This window comes from Ursus maritimus, unplaced genomic scaffold, assembly GCF_017311325.1.
Source record: "Ursus maritimus isolate PB19 unplaced genomic scaffold, ASM1731132v1 scaffold_33, whole genome shotgun sequence".
Taxonomy (NCBI): domain Eukaryota; kingdom Metazoa; phylum Chordata; class Mammalia; order Carnivora; family Ursidae; genus Ursus; species Ursus maritimus.
In genome coordinates, this window is record NW_024425897.1 from 9633522 (window position 1) to 9652270 (window position 18749).

The 18749-nt window shown below is 47.6% G+C and overlaps 1 protein-coding gene across 7 annotated transcripts in view; it reads left to right on the forward strand.

The window, feature by feature from the left end:
* The window catches only part of NF2 (neurofibromin 2), a 76297-nt gene that overhangs the window by 39674 nt on the left and 17874 nt on the right, over positions 1-18749 (forward strand). For 5 of the 7 annotated variants that reach the window (XM_040619716.1, XM_040619712.1, XM_008686721.2 and 2 more), the window contains exons 6-13: positions 734-816; positions 2701-2776; positions 6631-6765; positions 9744-9818; positions 11652-11765; positions 14252-14374; positions 15104-15321; positions 16676-16781. In XM_040619716.1, coding sequence (XP_040475650.1) covers positions 734-816; positions 2701-2776; positions 6631-6765; positions 9744-9818; positions 11652-11765; positions 14252-14374; positions 15104-15321; positions 16676-16781 — 930 coding nt within the window. The other 2 variants (XM_040619713.1, XM_040619715.1) reach the window with 2 other exon arrangements.

The window sequence follows — 18749 nt, forward strand, 5'->3', positions numbered from 1 at the left end:
ACACGGCGAGATCATTTAAATAAATATTTTGTAATCGATCTTGAGTAAAGAGTGTAGAGTCTCTGTTAAGAATATTAAAAAGCAAAGGTTCGTGGAGTTCGTTTGCGGTTGCCAGAGCTAGCATGGCCTTGAATGTTCGTTTCCTTCAAGGTGGGTGAGCGCCAGGTGATTCCCAGGAGCAGCATGTGTTCCGCGCGGGGAGCTGAGCCTTTTGCAGCGGGGCAGGATGGCTAGAGATGCATAGGGTGGACATTGTAGTTCCTAATCCCCGGTGTTGTGCATCTTGCTCATCAGCCACAGAAGCGGGCCTTCCCTCCCTTTTGCTGCTCCTGATTTTATAGCTCCACTCATCTGTCATGTTTAATAAAGGCCTGCTTCTCCCCTTCCCTGACTTTCCCTGCTCCTTTGATGGCTTTTGTGCAGGAGGAGGGCGCAGCACATGCAGCTTGGTGGAGCTCCTCCCTCTTGGTCGTGCAGCCCAGGAAAGAGAGGCCGCAGCTGGGCGAGGGGTGCACCTAGGCCTGAGTAGGGGTGCACCCTTCTAAGTTGTGACTCAGATTGAATGGCGCTTGTTTACACGCCTACCTCTGCGATGTGACTGGCTCTCCCTGTATGTGGCTTTTTAAAAATAGCTTTGCTGTTTTGTAAAAATGATGCATAATTATAAAAATGGCAAACAATATCCAAACTTCCTTTGTGTGTGGGTTTTTTATTTTGCTCTATTTTTTGGTAGGTAATAAATCTGTATCAAATGACTCCAGAAATGTGGGAGGAGAGAATTACAGCCTGGTATGCAGAGCACCGAGGCCGAGCCAGGTGAGGCTGCTTCATTATTGGTTTGTATTTCCGTATGGGCTTTTTTTTTTTTTTTTTTTTTAAAGAACTACAAAATTAGGACATGCTTGTTGAACAAAAGGCAGTACCAAGGTAGATAGAAGGAAAAGGGAGAGCTGGGAGTAGCTGGTCTTCAGTTTTGCGTGTGTCCTCCTTCTGGTGCATGCTGTGTGAGGTAGGGGGGTGCTCAGCCTGTCCCCACTGCAGTCATTGGTAATTCAGTGCCATGTTCAGTGCCATGTTCAGGATTAGAGTGTATGGATATCCCATCCCTTTTGTGCCCATTCCTCTACTGATGACATTTGGGGTAGCTATAGATTTTTGCTTCCTGCAGGGTATAGTCTAATATTGTTATATAATTACATGAGTAGTTCTGAGAATACATTTCTCTGCAAGAGTTGCTGAGTCAAAGGATGTGAGCATTTTGTGTTGACAGGTGCCACTAAATCGCCCTCCAGTAAGGTCGTACCTATCTACCTGCCTATCAGCTGTATATGCACATGTCTTCCCCCCCCATCTTTCTCCCCAACACTCATTTTTATTGATCTAATTTTTTGTAATCTAAAAGACGAGATATTGTATCTTAAGTATTTGTTAGCATTTCCCTGATCACTGTAGAAATTGATCATCTTTTCATTAGCCTTTAAAATATTGTCCTCTTCTTCAGATTAGCTTCCTAATATGTATACTGAAAAGTGGGCAAGTCATAATGTACCATTCAATGAATTATTAGAGAGTGAAAACACCATGTAACACCAGGTGACAAGATAGCACGTGACCCCCCCACCCCCGCCGTAACTCCCCATCCTTCCTCCCCAAAGCTAACCACTCTTCTGATCCCTAACTCCATAGAGTAGTGGTACCTGTTTTAAGTTGTACATAAATGCCATGGGACAGTCTATTTTTTGTGTCTCACTTCTTTTACTCAGCATCATATTGTGAGATTTGGGCTTGTGGTATGTAACGGCAATGAAATTTCATTTTCATCGCTGTGCAGAACTCCACTATATTAATAAAACATGAATTATCCATTGCACTGTTGATGGACGTTGAGGGCGTCAGGCTATCTCTCGGTTTTTGGTATTACAAATAATGTCAATTTTTCACAGTAATTGTACCAATTTACATCAGCAGTGTGTGTGATTTCTAGTTGCTCCAGATGCTTGCCAACACTGTGTGTTCTCTCAGGTTGAATTTTTAAGATTCATTTGAGAGCATTTTGAGATTGGAGAGAGGGAAGGGGCAAGGTCATAGGGAGATGGATTTAAAATATTTCAATAGTGTGTCTATTTGGGAGTTTTCTGCAAGTCATTGCTGCTTTGAGGGCTTGCTTTAAATTTGACTCACAGCTTAGAAGTAGGTGACCTGGCTTGGGTTTTATAGCCCAGATAGCTCTTGGCCTAACCTCTGACAACACCCAAAGAAATAAGAAATAAAATGAGGAAGGTAGCTCTCAGGTAGCTTGCAGAGAGAATTGTTTCAATACCAAAACGTAGGTGAAGAAAGTTCACAATGGGATAAAGCAACAACTTAAATCAAATCTGCATATCCGGATCCATTTGAGGGGAGAAGATAACATACCACGTGCTTTTCTTGAATTCCTTGAGCTGGGTGTCCTTATTTACCAAGGGCAAAGCGTGAAATTGAAGCCAAGAGACACTGTAATGAATCTGTTCTCTGGCTTTTATGGGGATGGGAAATTTTGCTTGACCTCTGTGTGTTTCATGGACTCAGGGCTGGGAAGAGCCATGTTGGTATCTGCTCTGGCTGGCGTCTTCCAGTGGGTTCCAGCGCGCAGGCTGGCCTGCGCCCGCCCTCTATTTTCTCACTTAACTCTGGTAACAGTGTCTTTTGTTCTCCTCACAGGGACGAAGCTGAAATGGAATATTTGAAGATAGCTCAGGACCTGGAGATGTACGGTGTGAACTACTTTGCAATCCGGGTGTGTTGAAGCCTCTTTGAGTTCCCTGTGTATAAACAGAGACTGAATCAGAGACCGACTGCTAAAATGGGTTACTTCCTTATTCCAGGGTGGCAGACTCTTTACTGGTTCAGTGGAGGAGAATCGAAAAGGAAGGGGAGAGGGTCTTACAGCCTCGTTTTCTATTTTTGGTCTTCAATTAGATCCTTGGTAATTAAGTGTCAGTTGAGCCCCCACGGGGACTTGAGCCTGGTCCTGTGCTCAGCAGAAACCTGTTTGAATGCTCTGAGAGTGACGTTTGATTATTTCTGGCTATGTGAGATCTGGCCCACAGGGAGCACCTGTAAATACTTTCTTCCCCCAGGACACGAGGAGAGTGAAGCTGCTTTTACAGATTACTGATTTGTTGTGGTGGGACTCTTGTTCTCACTAGCAGGCTAATTGGTTTTCTATTCAGACCATTAAGAGTCCCACTGTCCTCTGGGAACCCACCGCTTCTACACCAGAGGCTTCCGTTTTCAGTCCTGGCTGGGTGGGCCTCTTGAGCGTCTTTCTCCGATGTCCTGCTGCTACATGCAGCACCTAGGAACCCCTTCCAAAGGAATTCATGCCCTTGGCTCAGGTATTCCATTGCTGCTCCCAAACTGCAGAGAAGTAGGTGTTAAACAATCACCCACAGTGGCCCAGCTTTTCTTTCTTTCTTCCTTCCTTCCTTCCTTCCTTCCTTCCTTCCTTCCTTCCTTCCTTCCTTCCTCTCTCTCTCTCTCTCTCTCTTTCTTTCTTTCTTTCTTTCTTTCTTTCTTTCTTTCTTTTTTCTTTTTTTGGGAGAGGGAGAGAGAATCTTAAGTAGACTCCACGCCCAGCACAGATACAGGGTGGGGGTGGGGGGCTCGATCTCAGAACCCTGAGATCATGACCTGAGCCAAAATCAAAAGACGCTTAACCAACTGAGCCACCCAGGTGCCCCAGTGGTCCACCTTTCTTACCGTAGTTATGGTTTGCTTTCCTTTTTTTGGGTTCCTGTAAATTTTGTATAAGGGGCGCCTGGATGGCTCAGTCAGGTAAGTGTCTGCCTTCAGCTCAGGTCATGATCCCAGGGTCCTAGGATTGAGCCCCGTATTGGGCTCCCTGCTCAGCCAGGAGCCTGCTTCTCCCTCTCCCTGTGCCTGCTGCTTCTCCTGCTTGTGGTCTCTCACTCTGTCAAATAAATAAAATCTTTAAAAAAAATTTTGTATGAAATTTGAGTAAATTGTAATACATTTTAAATAATGTAGGATAGCTTTCTTACTGATTTGTTTTCTAAATACGGATTTTTTTAATGGATTAGTTCGTATAAAATTACGCTGGCAAGTTACGTTATTTCACATAGTAAACAAGTGCTTAAAAGATTTTCTATAATAATGCAAAAGGTTATTTTCTTAAGCTTTATTAATTTCCATTTGCTAATTGTCTGGTTTGTTCAAGGTCAGGTTAGTTTAACACATTTCTGTGGTTTTTGGCAACATAACTCCTCTTGGCCCATATGCCCACCATCTAGATTCTAGAAAAGTAGTGTTTTACAGTCCTTAAAAAACAGTCTCTTATTAGGAAATGTTTCTACAGCAGTCAGACTAAAATACGCAATTGCTGTGTGTGTGTTTTGTGTTACACAGTAGACACAGCTAATGAATATTTTAGTGTCTTTTGTGTTCGAGTTCCTGTGATTTCACCATCAACTAAGGAAATTATGTACTTAAAACAATTTAAAAGAGACTGCTTCAGTCCCGCCTCTATGTTTATTCTCTAGAAGTGTTGGGAGTCATGATAGGAAGCAGAGGGTAGAATCCTTTTAAATTTAAACTAGTCACAAACATAATGAAATATCTCATTTTCCAAAATGTACTGTAGCACTTAAAAGTACAAAGCCTCACTTATGTTAATGCAGTAATTTAAAGAGCTTTGCAGAGGGAATCTCTCTCAGGGTTTGGTAATAGCGCCTGACTTGGGGAGCGTTAGAAGGACTAAAAAGATTTATCTTGGAGCACTCACTTGTCCACCTGACACCTGCTGTTAGAGTGGTCCTTCTCATCACAGTCTGAGCATCTTCTCGGTTTGCAGACCTGTTTTCCTGCCCTTGAATCTGGTTCAGTTTCCTAGTTGTCAGCAACAGGTCAGGTGCTTTAGGTCCTCGTGCAGGGAGCTTCCTTCCACCACCACACAAAGGACACCACACAGCATAGGTGAATGGGCCTCCAGCCTGAGGTCGTGGCCTCCAGGCCTGTAGCTGGGTCAGTGGCCTGAGAGCCAAGGGCACTTGCCCTCTGTCTGCTCTGACTGCCAACCAACATATGTGCAACCAATTAAATTTTCAAACAGCTTTATTGAGGTACAATTTATTTTTTAAAGATTTATTTATTTATTAGAAAGAGAGTGCGGGGGCAGGGGCAGAGGGAGAGGGAGAGAATCTCAAGCAGACTCCCCAATGAGCATAGAGCTCTGCCAGTGGTTTGATCCTAGGACCCTGAGATCATGACCTGAGCCAAAACCGAGAGTTGGATGCTTAACTGACTGAGCCACCCAGGTGCACCCTGAGGTATAATTTGTATACAATTCATTTTGGTATATTTTTTCCAACTTCCCATTACAAATAATTTCAAACATATAAGAAAGTTGAAAGAATTTTACAGTGAATACCCATATGTACCCACTAAGTTCTAGAATTAACATTTTACTATATTTGCTTTATCACACTGAGAATACATTTTAATATAAAATAAAACCATTTGATCCCAGCACTTGGAATTTTCTTTCTGGTGGGGCACCTGGGTGGCTGAGTCATTAAGTGTCTGCCTTCTGCTCAGGTCGTGATTCCAGGGTCCTGGGATCGAGCCCTGCATGGGGCTCCCTGCCCAGGGGGAAGCCTGCTTCTCCCTCTCCCACTCCCCCTGCTTGTGTTACCTCTCTCGCTGTCTCTCTCTCTGTCAAATAAATAAATAAAATCTTAAAAAAAAAAAATGTCCTTTCTGGTAGTACAACTACATTTTCTTTTAATGTAAGAGATGTTTAATTCTACAGGTTTTTATTCTACATCTGTGATAACCTGGTTATAATAGTCCCCCTATCCACAGGGGTCCCCTTCCAAGACCCCCCCATGGATGCCTGAAACCGTGACTAGTACCAAACCCTACACACACACACACACACACACATACACACATACACACACACACACACTCACTATGTTTTTTTCCTTATATATGCATGCTGGTGATAAGCTTAATTTATAAATTGGGCAAAATGTGAGATTAACAACAATAACAATAAAAAAGAACAGTTTTAACAGTATACTATAATAAAAGTTATGTGAACGTGTTCTCTCTAACATCTTACTGGACTGTACTCACCCTTCTTATGATAATGTGAGACGATAAAATGTCTATATGATGAGATGAAGTCAGGTGAATCACTTAGGTGTTACGATGTAGCGTTAGGCTACTACTGACCTGACAGTAGTTCAGAAGGAGGATCATCGGCTTCTGGACCTTAGGAACTGAAACCGTAGGAAGCAAAACCACAGATAAGGGGGGTGGGGTATGACTACTGTATTTAATTGGAGGTAACAGTGCTTAGATGGCTGGTGCTTTGGCCATCAGGCCAGTAACAGAAGCCCCCAGCGATCCCTCTCCGGGACACGAGTCATGAGAATGGTGTTTTGCCTCTGCCTGCCCTGATTTAGGAAGCTGGAGGCCCCCTGGGTTACACAACAGCTGTGACTTCTGTTGGGATCTGTTGGAACTCGTCACATGTAATTGTGTGTGCCAGGTTCTTTGGAAAGTTGAATAAAACCTCAAACCTCTGCTGGAGCTGACGGGGGCTCATCTTTGTTGCATCTACAGAATAAAAAGGGCACTGAGTTGCTCCTTGGAGTGGATGCTCTGGGGCTCCACATCTATGATCCTGAGAACAGGCTGACCCCCAAGATCTCCTTCCCGTGGAATGAAATCCGAAACATCTCATACAGCGACAAGGAGGTAGGAGGACGTGCTTCGCATGCAGACCCACCAGCAGCGCAGCTTGCGGGCTTTCCCTGGCTCCCCAGCCAGGCTGCTCCTTGTTACCAGTAAAATCCTTTAATCCCCAGGCTTTGGGTTTGGGGTTGTTGTTTTCTGTTTACAGAACAGTATTGGCATCCTATTTTCAAATGGCATCGCTAAACCCCCCTGCTGACTGACAAGAGATTGGGGAGCTCAACTTGTGGAGACAAACCTCCAAAGAATAGTAAACAAACCAGAAAGTAACCTTTCTTATTACTTGCCTTTCCATTTCTAGTGAGAAATTTTAAATGTGGTGGACATTAAGCCGTCTCTCAGTGTCCAGTGCTTACACATGTGGTGGGGATATCTATCCACTTATCTCCCCACATACATATATGTGTGTGTGTGTATCTCTCGTGGTGATGATATTAGTAAGGCTATCAGAACTACTTGTGAGAATTTGAGAATAATTAAGTTTGAGTAACTTGGCTGAACACTAAGTTAGAAATCAGATACCTCTATACAGCACGGTGGACCTTTCCCAAACACTAATCTTATGTTCATTCGTTTGCTCATTTGTTCTTTGTTAATTTTAAAGGAATTATCAAGCATCTGCTTATGTGTTAGGTTTCGTAGGGGAAACAAAGATGTAGAAAATCCAGTCTCAGCCCTCAGGGAAGTTACAGTCAAGCAAGGCCCCGACTGCTGTAAGACAGGCCTACAGTGCAAGGGACTGATGACGCACGTGATGATGACCCAGTGCGGTTCACTTTTCTCACCGCGACTCTTGAGTCCCTCCTCACGAGAACGTGCAGCAAGAGCAGGGGCCAGGTTTGGGGTGTCTGTGCCGCATCAGGCAGCGGAGATGCGGAGGAATCAGGCGAGCTGCGATTGGTGAGGGGAATAGCAGGGGCTGAGCTCCACGTTCCCTGAAGTCGCAGCCTTGGGGGGGCTTTTCCGGTAGGGGGTGCAGAGAGTGAGTCCTGAGCACAGGGCACCCAGCAGAGGGCAGTGGGCCTGGATGGTGCTCTGTGATGTGCTGGTGCACACACAGTTGGGACGCCGAGTGTGGAGGGAGAACAGTGACGGCTAGTGTGGTTGCCTGCAGAGCCCACACTGGGAGCAGATTTCCTGTTTTCCCTTCCCTACTAGCAACTCGAGAAAGGGAACACCAGGCTCCTGGTTTCCAGTAATGTGGTTGAGATCTCCTCGGCCATGCTTGATGAGACAGATTGAGCTTCTTCATTCAAAACATTCTGGCTCTCAGATTTTCTGTACGTAGCCCAGAAGAGGAGCACTTAGGTATTTCTTTTTTAAAGTACTCCAGTTGAAAGCTGCACATGACTTAAAGCAGTAGGTATGCTATGGCATGGTAGTTTTTCATCTCTAATTTCATAAAGTCTGTTTACTGCATATCCACGCATTTGTGTGCTAAAGGCTCCCAAAGCACTCGTTTTTCACAGAACCCAAGGATTAAAGTCTCCCCTAGTACGGCCTGACACAATAAACTCTAATCTACCCTCTCCAGGGGCAGGGCGCCATCGTGTTCCATCATGTCAATAACTCATGCAGTAAGAGGACCTCAAGCTGACTTGACATAATAGGAAGTGGTCTTAGTAGTTATGCATGACAGCCGTGCTGTCAAAACAGAAATGTTGGTTTATTTTAAGTGATCCATTGATTCTCTGCGCATCCCAGCACAGCACAGAGCCTGTGGTTTCCCCACCACTTGTGGTTTCCCACTGACAGCTCCAGGGTTTGACTTCAAAGCCAAAAATAAGCTCACGAAATTCACGAGTAGCAGCCTCCCCAAGAGCAAGAGTGTTTCTAAGTTAGCTTGACCAAAAGCTGACCGAGGATCATTCTCAGTGTGCCAACTCCTCAGACAAAATAACACGCGAAAGAAATACCCAAAAATTTGTCTTCCTGGGCGTATTTATCTGCTTAGCATGTCTTCCTCGGGAATAGATACCCATCTTTTAAGTGCATCTTTAAAAAATCGAGGATCTGTCTGGTCTGATCAGGAGTGGGGGAGAACAGCAGTTGCCGTGTGTTCTTCATATGCTTCCCTGCGTAGCGGTCTGGCCCTGGGATCTCCTGTCCTTATGCAGCTTTCTCTCCCCTTTGATTTCAGGAACTGTTTCCCTCTTTACCACAGTCTGTTCTTCTTCACACTCTATTGCTTTTATTAACAGCTTTCAGCTGATAATCCCCGTGTTCAGAACCCAGAGTGACGACCTGCGTGCTGCCACATCACACCCCAGCCCCTCTGACTGTCCACCCCCAGCAGCCCCTGCCTGCCTCCCAGTCTGAGCCCACGATATCATCTTAGTCGTCAGCTAATAACGTCAAACCCCCCCCCCCACACACACACACACACACACACACACACTCTGCTTGTTTCCTTATCTCCCCCTCATTTATGTTGTTGCCCCATCCTGAATGGCCCTCCGTCCAACCTTTTAGCTTCCCTGTCATACTCTGTCTATGACCAGCTGAAGTTGCCCTCCTACTTATGGTAGATCTATGCTGAACCCCCATGACATTTTTGATTTGTGCCACCCAGTGAGGCACTGATGGAGGATGTAAGTTCTCAAGTAACTGACTGTCGTCAGTCTACTTCCAGCTAGGTGGTGAGCTTCCCGAAGGCAGAGCTGGGCCTACGGCTCTGCAGCGGGCTTCCCAGGGTTGGCCTCATGGTGGGGCCCATTGAAGGCTGGCATGTCAGGTTTCCAAGCCTAAGATGGTGCTGACAACACACCTTCCAGGATCCTGAACTTCCACAGCCCCGGACTTGGCGCCCTCAGCCACTTATAATTCAGCATGGTTTAGTGCCCGGGCACCAGGAAGCCAGGACAAGGCACAGCCTCACGCTGGATCTTTGCCAGTGTGGTTGCTGCTTTTGTGGAATTTCCCTGTTGGTGCTCACACCCTAGGCTGTCAGACTGAAACTGTTTTCTGCTTCCTTCTTTCAGTTTACTATTAAACCATTGGATAAGAAAATCGATGTCTTTAAATTTAACTCCTCAAAGCTTCGTGTTAATAAGCTGGTAAGTTGAGATCCTGGTTTTTGTTACTGATAACTGTAGTTTTTCTGAGAACCTGAGCACCTTTTTTGAGAGCATATGAGAGTAACCTCTTGCAACGTGTAGAATGATAGCCCACTTGCTACACACTTTGCCGATAGACCTTGAAAGACTCTTCCCTTTAGCTTAACCTAATGAGTCAAACGTAAATTTTGTGATGTGGAGTTTTAAAAATTATTTTTATGGAGGTACCTTATACATATAAAAGGATAAGTATAATGTGTATTAGGTATGAAGAGGGGCAAAAATAAACAGCTACTACCACTACCCAGCTTTAAGAAATAGCACACTTCCGGTACTGTTAGAACCCCTCATGTTAGCATCCTGCTGGCTTCCCCCACACTCCTCCCCAACGGTGATCACCATTCTGAGCTGTGTGCCTATTAGGCCCTTGCTTTTCCTCAGAACTTGACTTAATATATAGCAAAATGAATATACTATTAAGTTTTGTGAACTTTTGAAATTTACCAAGTGCTGTCAACTGTCTGTGTTCTTCTGTCACTTTTTTTAACACAACATTTTTTTCTGAGGTGTATCTATATTGATGCTTCAAGGTACGATCCCTTTCTTTTCATTGCTGTATCGTATTCCTTTGTGTGTGTGTGTGTGTGTGTGTGTGTGTGTACACGTATATGTATGTATATGTATTTGTCGTTCTCCTATTAATAAGTTAGTTCTTTCTACTTCTCTGCCATTTCAACAAGGCTGTTGTGAACATGCTCGTACCTGCCTCCTGCTCACGGCCATAGTTTCTCTAGAGAGTATCTGCTTAGGAGTACAGGGGCAGGGTTTAAGTCTATGTCCAAGTTCAGGATTACACCATGTTGTTTTCCGAACAAGGTGAATTGACTGACAGATCCAGTGCAGTAGGTGCAGCTTCCGTTTGTTTTATATCTTCCGCGCTTACATTATCAGCCTTTAAAATTTTTTGTCACTATTGTGCGTGTGAAATGGTATCTCAGTGTCATATTAATGTGCATCTGTATATTTACTAATGAGGTTGAACATCTTTTTGTATATTTTTTGGCCAAGCTGATTGTCCCTCTCTTTTTAAATTTAAATTTAATTAACATAAAATGTATTATTTGTTTCAGGGATACAGGTCTGTGATTCATCAGTCGTATATAATACCCAGCGCTCATGACAACACATACCCCCCCCCCACGCTTATTGTCTGTTTGTCAAACACTTGTCTCGTGTCTTTTGGTCAATATTTCTGGGCTATTTGTATTCTTTGTTGGTTATATCTTCTCCCAGCTTGTGGCTTATTTTTCCTCCTTTTTTAATGTCTTATCCTGTGGTCATAAAGATACTCTTCTATATTCCCTTCTAAAAATTTCAAGGGTTCAGTCTTGGCATTTAAATCTTTAATTCTTCCGATTTTTGTGTACGGTGTAAGGGAGGGATCCAGCTTCTTTTATTCCACATGAATAACCTGTTGTCCCAGCCCAGCCTATTGAATGAGCTTTCCTGCCCTCCCTGATCTGCAGAGCCACATCTTAACTTAGGAGAATGCGGCGCATCCAGAAGACACGCTGAAGCGGCATCTCTTCCTCTCCTCACTTGCGATTTTTGCCCCGTGGAGTACTTGAGGCACCTCCGTTTTGCCTGTCTCCAGAGCAGAGAGCACTGGAGGCCGTTAGTAGGGAGGGCCTTGGTGTTTCACTCCGTGTTTTACTTCTTAGGTTTCCTGCTGCCCCCAAGAGCCCTGAGACCAAGATGCCATAGCTCTGGTGAGCTGGTAGGCACTGAAGTAAATTTGTGGGCTTAACATTTCCACTGCTTCCGTGACCACAGATTCTCCAGCTCTGTATCGGGAACCATGACCTTTTTATGAGGAGAAGGAAGGCCGATTCTTTGGAAGTTCAGCAGATGAAAGCCCAGGCCAGGGAGGAGAAGGCTAGAAAGCAGGTGAGCAAGACCGTGTCTGAACCGCCGTTGTCTCTGCTTCCTGGTCTTGGCCTGGGAGGTAAGCAGCGGTCATGGGTTGACAGGTGTCATTTGGCAATAGATCCACTTTCTCTTGTTTTATCTGTGTTGGATCTTTCCTGGCTGGTGCCCAGCTGGTGGGGTGTCCGCTCTGGAAATGAGGAATAACTCCAATAGCGTATCTATAAGAAACATCTCTTAAGTAAGTGAAGTGTGATTAAGGTAGGCTTGGGAAGAGATAGGCAAGCCTGTGTCCATCCATCTGTCCATCCATCCATCCATCCATCTGTCCACCTGATTAGCTCACTTTCTTTTTGCCTGCCTGTCTCCTTTGCCCAGCCTTGTCCTTTTCTAATTAGGTGGTGATATAATGCATGGCAGCGTCTCGGGCTTGCTGCGGGAATGCTAATTAGACGCCAGCGGCACTTCCCCGCCACAGGTCAGCCCAGGCGGCACACTGCCCGCGGCTGGAGGTGTTGGGAGTGCTTATCAGCAGACTGGACGGTCCACATCGTTGTTTTTTACTCATAAACCATGTTGACTCTCCAAAATCCACACAACTAATCTGAGCCTCGCTGCTGAGAATATCCACTGTGGTTTTGGACCAACTCCTAGACGGAGTAGCAGCAGCTGCAGTCAGCTGCCCTCAGGACTAGCAGGCTCAGAGGTGTAATCATTAGTCTGTGTGCAGCTCTCTGATGTGGGGACTCCGGCGAGGCTGGCTCCCTGCCCTGAGATTTGGAATGAAATGCCCAGTTTGATCCAGCGTGCTTTCAGCGTTCCGTGCCTTTGCTCTCTGAGACAGCAGACTGTTTCGGCTGCTTTGGGGGCCATGATGGTGGAATGGGTTTTCTTGGACAAAGAAATGCTTCTGAGCTAGCCTGGGTCTAAGTGGCAACTTCAAGAAGAGCCTCCTTTGACCTCTTTTCGGCCGCGCAAAGCTTAGAAGTGAGAGATCTGAAACTGGCAATGAGCGCGTCAGCCTCAGGGCCGTGGCAGAGAATAGCATGCGTACGCCCCAGACCTGCGCTGCGTGTAGAACAGCAGGCCAGCGGCTTCATAGCCCAGTAGTACAGACACTGACCTTGGAACCGGATGTGAAACTTAGTGTGTGACGTTAGTAAATGACTTACCTTCCAGACCTCAGTTTTCTCCTCTGTCCAGTGGAGCTAATGGTACGTCTTCTCCGTGTCAAATCAAAGGACACGTTGCACCTGAAAGCCTTTGTGAAACTGAAACCACCTTGCAAACAGGAGGTCCCTTACTAGTGGGTGGAGGTCTCAGGGAAAGTGCAGTGCTGGGAACAGAAGGTTGTTGCCCGGGTTTTTTTCAAGTGGAGAATTATGGAGATACAGTAATCTACCTAATGGAAATTGTAATGCAGTGGAAATTAGAGAACAAATTAGCTAAGCTTTTCACTGACCTGCAAGAGGGAAATTGGAGAAGAATTTACAGTATTTTATTGCTTGTCTTTGCATTATTCCTTCGAGGCCCAAGGCCTTTTTTTTTTGGCTCAGTATTTAGAAAAGGCAGCAGTCTTAAAAATCTTGTGTTTGGGACAAGATTGAAGCAAGAAGTAATTAAATGTGCTCTATTTAAGGAAGAAAATAGTGCAGTGGTCACTTCTGGCTTCTGTTTTCTGAGCTCAGTTAATGCCCTAGGATCACAGAGAATAGCGCTTGTCCTGTGCTTGTTCCTCTTATTAAGCTCTGCATGTGGCCCAATTAATACAGTGATCCAGAAGGCACGGGAGGCAGTGGCGGCTTTGTACTGGTGCCTTAAGGATGGGGGAGGGGCCATGTTCCCTGCTCGGCTCCCTCCAGTCGCAGGCCTGGCCAGGAGTTGCCTCTGCGTGAGGCTGGGCGCCTGTGCCTTGGCGCTGCAGCTTCCCCCCTGTGACACACAATGTGTGAACTCCCGATGACTCGCATAGAGCCGGTCCATCTTCTCTGTGGGTCGGAAGCAGGAGCGATTGTGGATGAAATTAGAGATGTGGGAGGGGTCCGTGTGGATGAGAAATGGTGAGGTGGCTCATCCAACCAGAAAAGAGCTGTCTGTTTCTGGGGCTCCGTCTCAGGGAGAAGGAACCCGCATCGTGTCCTGTCAGCCGCAGGGCAGAGCCACGTGAGGTCTCCCAACAAAAAGGGATATTGGCAGGGTGGCCATTTCAGCACGCAGTGTGTAAGAATGCCTCCTTTGGCCCAGGTAGACTTGGCAGGGCTTGCTTTTTTGTTGTTTTGTTTGTTCCCTCACCTCTAGATGTTTTTTCAAGGGACACAGCTTTTGGTCCTGCAGCTGGTTCTGAAGGACAGAGGGTGGTGGGTGACAAGAATGACACCAGCGACCTAAAGTAAAGGGGAGAAAAGAGGGTCTCCCTGGGGGACTCTGGACACTGGGTGTTCTCAGGCCCCTGTGGCACTGTAGGCCATGGGCCCCATGACTCAGTGGCCACTGTCGTTGGCCCCCAGATGGAGCGGCAGCGCCTTGCTCGAGAGAAGCAGATGAGGGAGGAGGCAGAGCGCACGAGGGATGAGCTGGAGAGGAGGCTGCTGCAGATGAAGGAAGAAGCAACGATGGCCAACGAAGCCCTGGTGATTGCTGGGGGGTCTGGGCCCCGGGGGGCTCCATGGGGACGCGCATGCGTTTTGGGAGTTAGGCCTCTTGACGACCACAGATTAGTAACATGTGCTTTGACATTCCAGCTAAAAAACAAAACGGTGCCTTTTCTTTCCACCTGTGTCGGCGGAGGCAGACTCAGGTGGAGTTCATGTGCAGCCAGGCCCCACTTTCACCGGGCGCGCCTTGAAAGCAGGGCTTCTCAGCTGGCACTGGGGCCAGATCACCCTGTGTGGTGGGAGCCGAAAGTGCAAGAGGGGGGTGTGTAGCAATGTCCCTGACCCCTGCCCGCTAGGTGCCAGTAGCACCCCCTCACCCCCCATTTGTGACAAATAAAAATGTCTCCAGACATTATTAGCTGTCTCCCAGGGGGCACAGTCACCGCTGGTTTGAACCACTGATGTAAAAGGAAAGAACAAGGTAAAGTTGGTTTTCTCCCTCATAAAGCATACGCGTCAGCTCATGAAGATACTAAGAAAGGTGCTTTCTTCTTGCTCCCCATGGGCAGAACCTGAAGGGCCTTTCCGAAAAGTTGAGGGTGTGGCTTGTCATCCCTTGCCCGAGTGTCATCTGACGGGACATTCAGTGGCAGGGCCCCAGGGAGTCCGAGGCTCTGGTTCCCGCTGACCTGAGTGTCTGAGGCCAGATCCGGGTGGGATGACAGACGCGTGATCCCCATCCCAGCTGACAGCACTCTTCTCCAGATGCGGTCTGAGGAGACGGCTGACCTGTTGGCAGAAAAGGCCCAAATCACGGAGGAGGAGGCAAAACTCCTGGCACAGAAGGCCGCAGAGGCCGAACAGGAAATGCAGCGCATCAAGGCCACAGCCATTCGGACAGAGGAAGAGAAGCGCCTGATGGAGCAGAAGGTGCTGGAGGCCGAGGTGCTGGCGCTGAAGATGGCCGAGGAGTCAGAGAGGAGGTTAGAGGTGGGGAGTCCTGGGCCCGGGCCCAGGCGAGGGGCCCTTCAGTCATAACCTGGCCCCGAGGCAGAGCTTGACTGCACGTGTCCGCAAGCTGCTTCTCCCTCTCTGGGGCAGGGGAGGGCTCGTCCCTTGACAGGTTGGTGAGGACTGGTACTTAAGCCGGTGTGGGGTTTGGGGGCTGGAACTAGCGGAAAGGCTCAGGAACACGGCTCTCTTGTTGAGTGGACCTCTGGTCGTGCTTGTGCCTGTGATAGACTGCCGTCCCTCTGATAGCCGTGTTTGCAGGAAAGTCATCAAGCACGGCTGCAGACTACTTTTAGCTGAGGAGCGGTAAGGGGGCTCTTACGTTTAAAAAATGTGGTTCTTTTCCCTTTCATTTAGGGGACATATGGGGAGATAGCAGCTATTTACCTTTAACGAAGTAAGGAGGAACCCGCTTCCCTGCAGCCCTTCTTGGCCCTAAGGCTCCTGAGGCAGATAGGAGGGGAGGGCTGGGATCCTCTTTGTGGCCAGCTCACGACCAGGTTGAAGGATGGAACTGTAGTCTGTACTTTCCAAAGACTATTCTAGGCTCGGGATTGTTCTGGTCCTGCAGCCTTCAGATAAACACTGGCACATTCCCCACAGCATTTGGCTCTGTTGATTTAGAACACTTGAATTTGGCTCTTTGCTACCAAGGTGCATTCACAACACTTTCCTCTCCACTTTTTGCATGTTGTTCTGAGAATATGGTTCTTTGTTTCCTGCCCTGTCTCGGGCCCCTTTCTTTCTGTGTGTGGGTCTCTCCCCCTCTGACTGATGCATGTTGGGCAGGGCCCCCTGGGTCCTGTGTCTTGCAGGGTGAGGTGCGAGGCCCTCAGCATTGGTGCCCGTCTTCTTGCCTGAGGTTGGCCCCAGGCCTGCAGTTGTTTTACTGGGGGGCTGTGAAGAATCCATTCTCTCACATCCTGCCCTTCATGATCCAATATAAGCCCTTAGATCCACTGTACTGTACCTTTGCCCAGCCCACGCTCACCCAGAAGTGAAGCAGAGGAAGCTGCTGGCCCCTCCCCCACTTCTCCCCCTCTACCAGCTCCAGAGGTTTGAACTTGACTCCTGCCCACTGGCTTCCCTGCTCTCCCGGTTTAGATTTACCATCGCATTGAACAGTCCTCAGGAATGTTGTCCTTGCTTTGGAAGGTCTGATTTTCACATAAATGTCCTCCCAGCCACTTGCCTTGTTTGCCACATCTGGGGCCATCCTCAGGGTTAACTCACGTCCCTCCTCTCCAGGGGGATGTTGGGGAAGAGGGCTCTCTTTCCTCCAGCCGTCACTTTGGTGGAACTGACTGTCTCCTCCCTCCCTTGCAGGGCCAAGGAGGCAGATCAGCTGAAGCAGGACCTGCAAGAAGCCCGTGAGGCAGAGCGAAGAGCCAAGCAAAAGCTCCTGGAAATCACCACCAAGCCCACATACCCGGTGAGCCTGGCTGCGGGCTGCCGGCCTGCAGCTGCTTCAGGCCTCGTTGCCTCCCCTCCCCTCCCAGCCCTTCCGTTCCCCTGGCGGTGCCACGGCAGACTGAGTGATGCTGAGGGCCTGTGGCTGGGGACTGGATAGAATGCCTGGTCTGCCATTTGGCCTTGGACGAGTCACCTCTCCGGTTGCCTAGATAACAGGCAGCCGGGCCTTCCCCAGCTCTGAAACGTTTTCCTTATTCTAAGTAACGTAGTCCCAAATTATCCTCCAGAGAGGATAGCCTCTAGATGCCAGGCTGTGTGTAATCTTAGCCTACCTTGTATACCATGTACCTGTGTACCTCAGAGTGAACTATTGCCAGGTAAGAACCAGTTTCCAGACTCAATTTTGGGATAAGGAGGCAGACTTCAATTAAACAGGGTCGCACAGTGAAGAGAGAAGTCTCTTCCCTTCCCGTCCTCTGTGCATTCAGTTCGTCAGACTGTTCTGTTCCATGTAATACCAGGCAGCTGCAGAGTCTGTATCCAGACAGGGGGCACAGGGCCCTCGAGGAGAATGTAGCCCAGGCTGCAGGGGCAGGGGAGGCATAGGATGGCACCTGAGCTGGCTTCTAAAGGGTAAGTGGGAACTAGCTAGGTGGGAAAGAGGCGGGGGTATTCTCAGCCAACACACAGATGTGCCCATGGCACAAACGCACGCACCACACACTCGTATGGCATATGCAGCAAAGGGTTGCACGGGGCCACAGAGACGAAGCAGCCCAGGGTCTGAGGTGGAGGGAAATGGGAGCAGTTTGCTGTTGTCATCTGTTCTGCTTCTCTGTGGCTGTGTGACAGGCCACCCCAAGCCAGCCATGTAGCTCAAACAGCCATTCCGTATTCTTGCTCATGGCTCGGTGGGCTGAGTGGGCCGATGGTCCTGCCTCAGGATCTCTGCCGCTGTCCGGGCCGGGCACCTGAGATGTGTGTGGTTTTAAAACATACACTGGAGCAGGGTTCCTGGCCGGCTCGGTCGGTAGAGCGTGCGACTCGATCTCACGATTGAGGGTTTGAGTCCCACGCCGGGTGTAGAGATCACTCAAAAATAAAATCTTTAAAAATTTAGAAATAAATAAAATAAAACAAAACCTACACTGGAGCAAACTTTATACGCTTTTCAGACAGTAAATAAATAAATAAGTCCTGGAGGAGTTCATCCGTATCAGCCTTTTAATCATATCTCGTGGTATGGATGGATTGTAATTCATTTAAGCAGTCCCCTGTGGATGGCTATTTAGTCTGTTTTCTTCTGCAGTTGTGAACAAAACTGTGGAAAATATCCCTGAGCACAAATCTTCGCACATACGGTGAATATCCTGGCAGAATAAATTCTCATAAATAGAGCTGTGGGGTCAGGTTTTTCCATCGAGATGCTCTCCACAGAGGTCGTACCAGTGTCTTTTCTTACCCACAGTGCAGCACTGAGCGCCCGTCTTTTCGGAAATTTTGGTGAGGTATAACATACGTACAGAGAAGTGCCCAATTATAACTGTGCAGCTTGATGAATTCTCAGAAACTCAACACACCCATGCACCCAGCACCCAAATCAGAAAACAGAACGTTCTAGTACCCCAGAAGCCCCCTCTCAGCACCACCTTCAACACCCACACAGGCAGTCTGCCTTAGGCCTTGTCATCGTCTCAGATGAGCGCTCTGGGCCTCTACCCTTTCCCAGACGCCGTCCCAGACTCAGCCAAGGATCCAAGGATGAAAGAGAGGCAGATCCTGCCCTTAGGAAACTTGCCAACCATAAAAGAAGAAGACACAGCCAAAAAGGATTTTTTACAGGGCGGAGTTAGGGAAGTGCCATAACAGAACCAGAAACACAATGTTAACGCATAGCAAAGAAGAGTTGCCATCTGGCTGAGAGGGATCTAGAAAGACTTTGGTGAAAAATCCTAGTACTTGAGAAGGGCCCTGAGAGATGGCATGT